Genomic DNA, 13,310 nt, shown 5'->3' with positions numbered 1-13,310 from the left:
GATTACATTTTTTCAAAGAAATTTGGATCAATTCAATTCACAATCTTTGGATTCAGAACATTGTTTCAGAAGGGTACAGAATTGGCTTCAAGATAAGGCCTCCTACAAAGAGATTTTTTCTTTCCCGTGTCCCAGTAAATCCAGAGAAAGCTCAAGCATTTCTGAAATGTGTTTCAGATCTAGAGTTGGCTGGAGTAATTATGCCAGTTCCAGTTCTGGAACAGGGGCTGGGGTTTTATTCAAATCTCTTCATTGTACCAAAGAAGGAGAATTCCTTCAGACCAGTTCTGGATCTAAAAATATTGAATCGTTATGTAAGGATACCAACATTCAAAATGGTAACTATAAGGACTATCCTGCCTTTTGTTCAGCAAGGGCATTATATGTCCACAATAGATTTACAGGATGCATATCTGCATATTCCGATTCATCCAGATCACTATCAGTTTCTGAGATTCTCTTTCCTAGACAAGCATTACCAGTTTGTGGCTCTGCCGTTTGGCCTAGCAACAGCTCCAAGAATTTTTACAAAGGTTCTCGGTGCCCTTCTGTCTGTAATCAGAGAACAGGGTATTGTGGTATTTCCTTATTTGGACGATATCTTGGTACTTGCTCAGTCTTCACATTTAGCAGAATCTCATACGAATCAACTTGTGTTGTTTCTTCAAGATCATGGTTGGAGGATCAATTTACCGAAAAGTTCATTGATTCCTCAGACAAGGGTAATCTTTTTTAGGTTTCTAGATAGATTCAGTGTCCATGACTCTGTCTCTGACAGACAAGAGACGTCTAAAATTGATCTCGGCTTGTCGAAACCTTCAATCACAATCATTCCCTTCGGTAGCCTTATGCATGGAAATTCTAGGTCTTATGACTGCTGCATCGGACGCGATCCCCTTTGCTCGTTTTCACATGCGACCTCTTCAGCTCTGTATGCTGAACCAGTGGTGCAGGGGTTACACAAAGATATCTCAATTAATATCTTTAAAAACCGATTGTACGACACTCTCTGACGTGGTGGACAGATCACCATCGTTTAGTTCAGGGGGCTTCTTTTGTTCTTCCGACCTGGACTGTAATTTCAACAGATGCAAGTCTGACAGGTTGGGGAGCTGTCTGGGGGTCTCTGACAGCACAAGGGGTTTGGGAATCTCAGGAGGTGAGATTACCAATCAATATTTTGGAACTCCGTGCAATTTTCAGAGCTCTTCAGTCATGGCCTCTTCTAAAGAGAGAATCGTTCATTTGTTTTCAGACAGACAATGTCACAACTGTGGCATACATCAATCATCAAGGAGGGACTCACAGTCCTCTGGCTATGAAAGAAGTATCTCAAATACTGGTATGGGCGGAATCCAGCTCCTGTCTAATTTCTGTGGTTCATATCCCAGGTATAGACAATTGGGAAGCGGATTATCTCAGTCACCAAACGTTACATCCGGGCGAATGGTCTCTTCACCCAGAGGTATTTCTTCAGATTGTTCAAATGTGGGGACTTCCAGAAATAGATCTGATGGCTTCTCATCTAAACAAGAAACTTCCCAGGTATCTGTCCAGATCCAGGGATCCTCAGGCGGAAGCAGTGGATGCATTGTCACTTCCTTGGAAGTATCATCCTGCCTATCTCTTTCCGCCTCTAGTTCTTCTTCCAAGAGTAATCTCCAAGATTCTGAAGGAATGCTCGTTTGTTCTGCTGGTGGCTCCAGCATGGCCTCACAGGTTTTGGTATGCGGATCTTGTCCGGATGGCCTCTTGCCAACCGTGGACTCTTCCGTTAAGACCAGACCTTCTGTCGCAAGGTCCTTTTTTCCATCAGGATCTCAAATCCTTAAATTTAAAGGTATGGAGATTGAACGCTTGATTCTTAGTCAAAGAGGTTTCTCTGACTCTGTGATTAATACTATGTTACAGGCTCGTAAATCTGTATCTAGGAAGATATATTATAGAGTCTGGAAGACTTACATTTCTTGGTGTCTTTCTCATCATTTTTTCTGGCATTCTTTTAGAATTCCAAGAATTTTACAGTTTCTTCAGGATGGTTTGGATAAAGGTTTGTCTGCAAGTTCCTTGAAAGGACACATCTCTGCTCTTTCTGTTCTTTTTCACAGAAAGATTGCTAATCTTCCTGATATTCATTGTTTTGTACAAGCTTTGGTTCATATAAAACCTGTCATTAAGTCAATTTCTCCTCCTTGGAGTTTGAATTTGGTTCTGGGGGCTCTTCAAGCTCCTCCGTTTGAACCTATGCATTCATTGGACATTAAATTACTTTCTTGGAAAGTTTTTTTTTCTTTTGGCCATCTCTTCTGCTAGAAGAGTTTCTGAGTTATCTGCTCTTTCTTGTGAGTCTCCTTTTCTGATTTTTCATCAGGATAAGGCGGTGTTGCGAACTTCTTTTACATTTTTACCTAATGTTGTGAATTCTAACAACATTAGTAGAGAAATTGTGGTTCCTTCATTATGTCCTAATCCTAAGAATTCTAAGGAGAAATCATTGCATTCTTTGGATGTAGTTAGAGCTTTGAAATATTATGCTGAAGCTACTAAGAATTTCCGAAAGACTTCTAGTCTATTTGTTATCTTTTCCGGTTCAAGGAAAGGTCAGAAGGCCTCTGCCATTTCTTTGTCATCTTGGTTAAAATCTTTAATTCATCATGCCTATGTCGAGTCCGGTAAAACTCCACCTAAAAGGATTACAGCTCATTCTACTAGGTCAGTTTCTACTTCCTGGGCGTTTAGAAATGAAGCTTCGGTTGATCAGATTTGCAAAGCAGCAACTTGGTCTTCTTTGCATATTTTTACTAAATTCTACCATTTTGATGTGTTTTCTTCTTCTGAAGCAGTTTTTGGTAGAAAAGTACTTCAGGCAGCTGTTTCAGTTTGATTCTTCTGCTTATAATTTCAGTTTTTTTCATTATAAAATTTAAACTTTATTTTGGGTGTGGATTATTTTCAGCGGAATTGGCTGTCTTTATTTTATCCCTCCCTCTCTAGTGACTCTTGCGTGGAAGATCCACATCTTGGGTAGTCATTATCCCATACGTCACTAGCTCATAGACTCTTGCTAATTACATGAAAGAAAACATAATTTATGTAAGAACTTACCTGATAAATTAATTTCTTTCATATTAGCAAGAGTCCATGAGGCCCACCCTTTTTGTGGTGGTTATGATTTTTTTGTATAAAGCACAATTATTCCAATTCCTTATTTTTTTATGCTTTCGCACTTTTTTCTTATCACCCCACTTCTTGGCTATGCGTTAAACTGATTTGTGGGTGTGGTGAGGGGTGTATTTATAGGCATTTTGAGGTTTGGGAAACTTTGCCCCTCCTGGTAGGAATGTATATCCCATACGTCACTAGCTCATCGACTCTTGCTACTATGAAAGAAATTAATTTATCAGGTAAGTTCTTACATAAATTATGTTGTTGTTTTTTAAAAAAAAAGGCACATTTTTTTACAAAACTGGGTACTGGCAGACAGCTGCCAGTACCCAAGATGGCGCCCATTAAGGCAGAGGGGAAGGGTTAGAGAGCTGTTTGGTGGGGGATCAATGAGGTTGGGGTCTAAGGGGGGATCCTACACATCAGCATATGTAAATATGCCTTTTTTTTTTCTTTTTTTTTAAAAAGGGCCAAATACCTTTTATTTTAGTACTGGCAGAGTTTCTGCCAGTACTTAAGATGGCGGGGACAATTGTGGGGTGGGGGAGGGAAGAGAGCTGTTTGGGAGGGATCAGGGGGTCTGATGTTTCAGGTGGGAGGCTGAGCTCTACAATAAAGCTAAAATTAACCCTGCAAGCTCCCTACAAGCTACATAATTAACCCCTTCACTGCTAGCCATAATACACGTGTGATGCGCAGCAGCATTTAGAGGCCTTCTAATTACCAAAAAGCAATGTCAAAGCCATATATGTCTGCTATTTCTGAACAAAGGGGATCCCAGAGAAGCATTTACAACCATTTGTGCCATAATTGCACAAGCTGTTTGTAAATAATTTCAGTGAGAAACCTAAAATTGAGAAAAAAAATTACGTTTTTTTTAATTTGATCGCATTTGGCGGTGAAATGGTGGCATGAAATATACCAAAATTGGCCTATATCAATACTTGGGGTTGTCTACTACACTACACTAAAGCTAAAACTACCCCAAAAAGCTCCCTACATGCTCCCTAATTAACCCCTTCACTGCTGGGCATAATACACGTGTGGTGCGCAGTGGCATTTAGCGGCCTTCTAATTACCAAAAAGCAACGCCAAAGTCATATATGTCTGCTATTTCTGAACAAAGGGGATCCCAGAGAAGAATTTACAACCATTTATGCCATAATTGCACAAGCTGTTTGTAAATAATTTAAGTTAGAAACCAAAAGTTTGTGAAAAAATTTGTGAAAAGTGAACAATTTTTTGTATTTGATTGCATTTGGCGGTGAAATGGTGGCATGAAATATACCAAAATGGGCCTAGATCAATACTTTGGGTTGTCTACTAAAAAAAAATAGATACATGTCAATGGCTATTCAGAGATTCCTGAAAGATATCAGTGTTCTAATGTAACTATCGCTAATTTTTAAAAGAAATGGTTTGGAAATAGCAAAGTGCTACTTGTATTTATGGCCCTATAGTTTACAAAAAAAGCAAAGAACATGTAAACATTGGTTATTTCTAAAATCAGGACAAAATTTAGAAACTATTTAGCATGGGTGTTTTTTGGTGGTTGTAGATGTGTAACAGATTTTGGGGGTCAAAGTTAGAAAAAGTGTGTTTTTTTCCATTTTTTCCTCATATTTTATAATTTTTTTTTATAGTAAATTATAAGATATGATGAAAATAATGGTATCTTTAGAAAGTCCATTTAATGGCGAGAAAAACAGTATATAATATGTGTGGGTACAGTAAATGAGTAAGAGGAAAATTACAGCTAAACACAAATACCTCAAAAATGTAAAAATAGCCTTGGTCCCAAACGGACAGAAAATGGAAAAGTGCTGTGGTCATTAAGGGGTTAAAGCTCCAAAATTGCAAAGTGCAGAATTTTTTATTAATAAAAAACGTTAATGCACTTTTGAGGGCATCTGGGGCACTTTTAGAAAATTAACCAGAGTTCGGATTTCTGGTTAAAGGGCCACTGTAAGTAAATATTTCCTATGCCTGTTACTAACTAACTACCCCAAATATGCTTTTTATCAATATCATTTCATTAACATATCTCTACCGTATGTCAAAAATCTTGTCTGCAAATGTAATTGTTTTCCAAACCCACTCCGTGGGTATCCTTTGCTCTGTACCAATCCGTTTACAATACCTAGGTTTCAAAATGGCGCTTTAAACACAAAATTATTAGTTTAAGTATTTTGAACATGCAGTGCTGAAAATAGTGGGCAGGATAACGTGACATCATGGGCGAATAAAAAATATAACTTTTAGAACGTTATGAAACTTTGTTTTGGAGAAAATATAGGTCAGTAGGTTTTAATTAATGTTTATTAACTTTAATATGTTAGTTGTTTAGCTTAAAAATTATAACAGAAAGTAATCCTTTAATTTTCTGAGCGCTAATTGCTACCCCAGGCATTTTTTAGTGGGTGTACTACCCAGTTGATTTTGGCAGAATAAGGAAAACACCCACAAGAGTGTGAGTATACTCCAAGGAAATATGCTTGTGCGCACAATATGAAAAGGGATAGTGATGAAAAAATAAAAAATAATGACTTTTATTTAGTTAGTTTTAAAAGACAGCAAAGAACAAAAAACCTTCTTGCTTTACTCACACACAATTTTAAAAACACTACACCTAAGTAGTAATTGTTAAATAATAATTCTAAAGTACTAAATATAATGGTCAACCTGGGATATTGGGAATAGGGATCGTGTTGTCCCAATATGGTTTCCATTTTTATTCACTATATCACAATTAAAATAGCTGCCTGTTTATAAAGACTTATATTAAGTATGCACAGAATTTTAAGTAATACTAATATTCTCGGCATATGTTGTGTGCCATGTGCAGTGCACAAACAACCAACTCCCTTCCTTTAAGAAATTATCCCAAGCGGTTTAAGCTTTATCCGGTAATAGTGTTAAAATAAATTTAAATTGTGAGCAGTTAAAATAACAACGTGGATTTTACTGACGATCCGCTAAAATGAGCTAATATTAAAAATGTTAACATTTTATTGCACAAAGTATCATTAATACATTTATGTTAAATGATACAATTAATTTGTTGTCTAGATAACAGTAAATAATATTAGAAATTCTTAATTTTCTGCAGAGGAGACTGAATGATTATATATATATATATATATATATATATATATATATATATATATATATATATATATATATATATATATATATATATATATATATATATATATATATGTGTCTGTGTGTGTTTTCATAGGGAAAAAAAAACTCCTTTTCTGCTTTTCTGTCTAAATCGAGAAATACAAAATGTTGAAAATTCTCCAGTACATTGGGAAGGTATTTCTCTGAAATTTCTGGTAGTCAAGGATTTAAACAGACAGTAAAATCAAAATGAAACTTTTATGGTCAAAATGAAACTTTTATGGTGCAGGAAGAGCACGTGTTAGGATCTGAATCAGAAGGGGAATCCTCTGGATGACGAAGTTGTGTTCGCCATCCGCACTACAATAGAGTTGTGCATGACGTGGATGCCTCATCATGGGCATCTAAGTGGTTAAAGGAGTATTAAACTGACTGCTTAAGTCTCTCTAAAATACTTAATTATACTTAGTAAATTAAACTTTGTAATGTAATTACAGTATTTATTTTGCCTGATTTTCCTGTATCTCTAAAAACCACGATCTTGCCATTTCTCATGGAAATATTGGAGTGCATTGTGCATCTTACAGGATTCAGAAGCCCAACCCTGAAACATTCTATGTAGTGAGTCCCTGGACTGCAAAGAAATACATACTTTGCTTAATAATTTACTGATTTAAATGATTGTACAATAATACATTTTTTTCCTTATTCCTGATATTTATACTTTACACACAAAATGACACTAATGTCCCATTAAAAGGGCAGTATACACCAATTTCCAATAGACACTTCTATAAATAATAATATGCACAGTTACTGATCTAAAAATCCAGTATAAAACCTTTTAAAAACTTACTTAGAAACTCCCAGTTTAACACTGTTGATGAGGATAGGCTTGGACACCCACTGAAATAAGCTGGAAAGCAAAATGAGCAGACACTCTGCCCCCCCCCCCCCCTGCATATGAAAAGACCCTTTAAACAAACAGGAGCCCAGCAAGGCAGCATCCACTGCTGGAAAGAAATATTGCACAAGCAATCACTCATGCAGCCAAAACCCTTGCTCTTTTGCAACCAGTTGAGGTAGAAAAGGACTTTTCAATTACACCATATGGATCAGTCTGGGATTTTTTCAGCCTGCTACTTCAACTGCTGCGTTTTAAGTTGCACCATAGGCCCCCATAAGTATCTATGTATGCCCATGCGTGCCTGCAACCATAAGTTAAGAAGAGATTGGTGGATGTCAAACATAACCGACAAGCTCTGCTCTCAAGCAATCAGGTTCCATGAGAAAAGGGGACAGGGATGAATGTGTGTTTGATCATGCAAAATAAAATCCTGTCAGCAGATGCTATGGAAATGTAGTGCATATGACCTTTATGAATGTGTAAATTGTGTTCTGGGTACCTGGTGTGGGGTTTTTGTAGAGCAGGGGGTTTAAATACTGCACCAGCCATAACAGCTTTTTACTTGTCCAGGCCAGGTTTGGCTCATGATTACCGCACACAGCAGCATTAAAAGAAGATCTTTTCTTAGACCAGATAGGAGGGCTGTGGTGCTGTGTGCTTGTGCTATCATTTTGACTGTATAAATTTTAGTACTTAAAATTGTTGATTAAGAAAAACACACTTTGCTGCAGAGAGGTATTGCCTGTCTTGTAAATGACCACAGAGAAAATGTTTGATGCTTATTGTGAACTTTAATCTGCTGTTGTTAATTAGTGTGGAAGAAGATACATACTCATAAACTGTGTCCTTTATTTGTAATCTTGTCTTTAACCTAAAAGACAATAGCTACAAAATATCTGCATGTGTGTTTTTTTATCTGTGTACACACACACACACACATATATATGTGTGTGTATATATATATATATATATATATATATATATATATATATATATATAAATATATTGTATATATGTGTATAATAATAATAATTTGAATAATAATAATATTAATAAAAAACACATCTAAAACATGTTCAGGGTCCTTTGAAAAGCCCTTTGCTTCTCTGGTAAAGATTTAAAAATCACCTGCACTTATTGAACAATCACTGTGCATATTGTACCAAGATTGTGTTTAGAATCTAAAAAATATACTCCAGCTTCTCTAGAGGCAGTGGAAAAACACAAGTTTTAAAGTTAAATTACAGAGAAAAAAGCAGACAAAAATAAATGACACACGTCACAATATTTTGTTATTTTGCAATTAGATATTTTTTAGGGTAATGTCCAATAAAATGCTTTATGGATATTTGGTACAATATAAAAATTCATACAAATACTATATAATACTATCGATTTTACTATCTAACTCACTTACTCTTTCTTTTTTGGCATTTTTTAATTACTCGTAAAATTACATGATGGCCTCTGCATTCCATATTCAAAAAAATTAAATCACTACATCAAAGGCTTTCAATAACTGATAGGTTCGTTTTTTCTTTAAAATAATTTTCAGTGCATGTTTTAGAAAATTGTATGTTTGTTTTGCGAACACATTTGCTGCTATATGGGTTAAGCAAAAGTATTTTTGGTAATGTTAATAATATAGTTACCATAGAAACTGTTCCTTTGACTCTAAGATACACCACCCAATGCCATACAATTTCAATCATTATTGAATAATGTTCTATAATAAAAAGCAGTCATACTGTGGGAGTAAATTAATAAGGTAGAAGTAGTAAAATTTGAATAACGTGTTGCTAATTTTATTCTTCTTTTCTATGGCAAATTTAAATTTATGTTAATGATCTAATTTGCCATCACACATTGTCATGCATCTCACTTAATGAAAGAGGTCATAAAAAAACCAAAAACAAATCATAATAGTCTGCCACTTAAGATGGCAGAGAACAAAAACATACTTTGGCGTGTGCATCATCTTAATTAAGGCTAGTAACAAAAAATAAATAAATATGCAATTTCTGTTCCTTGTCTCTTGTCATAAGTGTATATAAAAATAAATTATATAAAAGCCTAATTGTTGTATTCTACATTACAGCACAGTGTGGTGGATCAATGTCTGATTTCAGTGGTGTGGTACTCAGTCCCGGTTTTCCTGGAAACTACCCAAGCAGTTTAGATTGTACTTGGACAATAAAACTTCCTATTGGTTTTGGTAGGTTTGAATATTGCCTTTGACACCACTTTTTCACACAACCAAAAATATTTATTAAAATGTATCAACAGTATAGTTTGTCAATAACTGTTATTCTTGTTAATTCTTTTAATGTTTTTATCATGTAGGAAAATTATTATTTGTCACATAAATGAAACATAATTATGATTAAGCCCTTAATAACCAGTGACGTATCCTGGGAGGTGTCTTTTTAAATAGTGTGGTCTTGCTGCCAGTGCTATTTTAGCAAGCCTGCAGGAGGGAAGGAGGGTCTCATAGCACTATTATACCCAGACAATACCTTACGCCATGGTTGTTAAGGGGTTAATGAATGGGGTACATATTTTACACAATAGCAGATTGTAGAAAATATTTTAAAAATATTGCATACATTAATTTTAGGTTGCATCATAGTCTAAAATAATTAATTTGAGCATATTTGTTAATAATGATTTTTGTAAATGTTCTTAAAAGACACATATAGGCTGTATTTGCGTTCTTTGTTTAGGATATGTTTATCTCAGTTATATAAAACATTTTTAACACTAATTACTAAGTTTATTGTCATGTCCACTGAAGTCAATGAGAGTCCTTCCATTTATATAAAAACTATTTCTTAAAAGGCTCATTGACTTTGTCCTAGTTTTCTTCAAAATTGTAAGTTTAATTAATTGTTATAACAACTTTATGAATATTAAATTCTTAGCTCCCTTATAATTATCTACGTATTTGCCATCAATGGAGATTTCATAACATACGCTCTGGGACTATCTGTATATTGCTAATTGTACCATTATTTTACACCAACATATTTTAGGTAATTAAACAATAAATAAATTGCCATATAATTATGTTAGTTTTTAAATATTGGAGAAATATGTGTAACCTTTCTGTTTCATCAATGTTGGAACCTAGGTTTCCCCTTATTTAATCTATTTTTGCTAAGTAAGAATAGAGATATAAAATAGGCAATGAAGTAATTGCCCTCAACCATTATTTGTATAGCTCATTGTTTTGACTCTTTAGTGCCTGTTTTATATCTTTCTCAAAATGTCCTTAGCAAGAGAGACATACAGGAAAAAACTAATTTCTATCACACTGATGCCTATTGCTTTATAGAAACTCAGAGGAATTGGAAAGCCCGAAATTTTCATATGAAAATTACAAGAGAAATCTGAATAAATATGAACCTATATTGCAACTTTGTCTACACCAAATAATTAAATATTTTATAATGCAATCTCATACTGTTTAATGTTCACTTGAGTGTTTTAGTACTTTTGAATATATGAAACCAAAATGTTTTTATCATTTAGTTAATTATAATTTAGTATATGTTTTCAATTGATACTGTATGGATGTGAACACATTTGCTTGTTACAAATAATTACTATTAGTCAATGTTATCCCATAAGGTTGTTTATAACCTTATTTCTCGATGTGTGTTACATGTAGCCCTGATGGTACCTGGCAAGGGGTAATCCAGCATTTTCATTTGTTTAACACATCAGTGTTTTTCAGTTCTGCCAGCACTGCTAACAAGCCAGATTGTATTTCCCTGCCTAGCTGGTTAGCTGCTCCCTCATTGGACTGACTCACCTGTACCTGTAGGGAAACCTTTACAATCTGGCTGGTTAGTGACATTTGAGGACTGGAGTTGAGGAAAGCTGATTTACAGTTTGTAATGTGCCAGGTAACGTGCATACCACAGTGAAAATGAATCAATGAGTAATATGGCAGATATATGGCCACAGTGAAAATATGCCATGGTGAAATGTACCAGGTTATAAGGTGTTCTGTACCCAAGTGTGCCACACTGAAATAAGCATGAGCGTAGCTGTGATGAAGTTAGATGCAGATTTGTGGTATAATAAATATCACTTTCTACATAATGTTTCTAATGTAAATGGCACAATATTAGAACTATATGTAGAATTTGTTGTTCTGCTATTTGCTGAATTCACATTCAGTAATACTGGATTTTAAAATACTATTGGGTCTATCACAATCTAAATATTTTCTACAGAAAAGACCAATAAATCTATGGAGATTTTTGTAGATGAATCAATTGATAACCAAAGGGCTCCATTAATAAATTAATTAAGTAATCCACTAAGTAATTTACTTTTTTTTTTTTTTTTAGGAGTACATTTGCAATTTGTAAATTTTTCAACTGAAACAATTCATGATTACCTGGAAGTAAGAAGTGGATCGGCAGAAACTGGTTCTGTTATTGGTCGGTTAAGTGGACTCCAGCTACCCGCTTCATTATTTAGCACAACTCATGAGACCACTTTATATTTTCACAGTGATTATTCCCAGAACAAACAAGGTTTCTACATAATGTATCAAGGTATGTAGTATGCATATACTCAGATTTCAATTGTCTTTAAAGGGATAGTAAACTGTAACCAAAAATGTTATTGTTTAAAATATAGAAAATCCCTTTATTTACCATAACCCTGTTTTGCATAACCAACACTGTTATAGAAATAAACTTTTTACCTCTGTAATTACCTTGTATCTAAGCTTCTGCAGACTGCCTCCTTATCTCAGGTCTTTTGACAGACTTGCATTTCAGGCAATTAGTGCTGACTCTTAAATAACTTTTCATGCATAAGCACAATGTTATCTATATGAAACATATGAACTAACGCCCTCTAGTTGTGAAAAACTGTCAAATGCAGAGGTGGCCTTCAAGGGCTTAGAAATTAGCATATGAGCCTACCTAGGTTTAGCTTTCCTCTAAGAATAACAAGAGAACAAAGCAAATTTGATTATAAAAGTAAATTAGGAAGTTGTTTAAAATGACATGCTCTATCTGAATCATGAAAATTTGATTTGGATTTTACTATCCCTTTAAGTATACTCAAATTAAATTATATTTTTTATAGATAATTGTTTTTTAACTTTTATAAAATTTAGAATATATTCCAAAATTATTATAGCTTGTATTTACAATTTTATATACAAATTCACCAACAGATACACAGAAGCAGTTTACTTTATTTGAGTACTCTGTGTTACATATAGCTGTCTTAAAGGGACACACATATTTCTTCTTTCATTTTTTCAGATAGAGAATACAATTTTAAAAACATTTCCAAATTATGTCTATTAGCAAATTTGCTTCATTCTTGTGTTATTATTTGTAGATCGATATCTGGATAGATAGAGTGCACATTTATGGAGCTCTACATGACAGGAAATAGTGCTGCTATCTAGTGCTCTTGCTAATGCATATCATTGTTGCAAAACTGCTGTCATATAGTGCTGCAGACACGTGTGCACACCCCTGAATGTATCTTCCTGCATTTCAACAAAGAATCACAAGAAAACAAAGAACATTTGATAATAGAATTACGTTGGCAAGTTGTTTCAAATTGTATGTTCTATCTAAATCACGTAAGAACATCTTTGGGTTTATGCCCCTTTAATGCTTATAATAATAAAAAAAATACAACAGCAAAATAAACAAAAGTTTAACCTTTTGGATCAGCATGCCATTTTATATAAATCTTAATAACAGAAAATAGATTGTGTACAAACAAAGTTACAAAAAATGTTGTTGTTTTTAATGAAGAAAACTGAAAATAGAAAGGTATAATGTCTAAAAATAGTTGTTATTTAATTAACTGTATATGTATTATTTTTATAGTAAAGCATGTTTAGCAGGGACATTTTTTTTTCTTTTTAACATTGCAATAAATTAATAACTTTTTAACCATCATTAACCAAATTATTTCAATTTGGAAACATCTCATTATAATTTACGGATGCTTGAAACTTAAAACCAAATTACTTTATCAAAAATATAAGTTGAAAGGCTTATATTTACTAAAGGATTGGGAATTTACTCCTTGTTAATCCCTATGATCGAACCCTATTATATTTCAT

General features: G+C 34.1%; 1 protein-coding gene across 1 annotated transcript in view; it reads left to right on the top strand.

Annotated features, from left to right (window-relative positions):
• CSMD3 (CUB and Sushi multiple domains 3) overlaps positions 1–13,310 on the top strand; it is a 1,747,434-nt gene that overhangs the window by 1,436,642 nt on the left and 297,482 nt on the right. The window contains 2 exon segments of the mRNA XM_053715303.1: positions 9,297–9,413; positions 11,557–11,766. Coding sequence (XP_053571278.1) covers positions 9,297–9,413; positions 11,557–11,766 — 327 coding nt within the window.

The sequence above is a fragment of the Bombina bombina genome, chromosome 5, assembly GCF_027579735.1.
Source record: "Bombina bombina isolate aBomBom1 chromosome 5, aBomBom1.pri, whole genome shotgun sequence".
NCBI classification, from domain to species: domain Eukaryota; kingdom Metazoa; phylum Chordata; class Amphibia; order Anura; family Bombinatoridae; genus Bombina; species Bombina bombina.
This window is presented reverse-complemented; position numbering and strand designations above follow the sequence as displayed.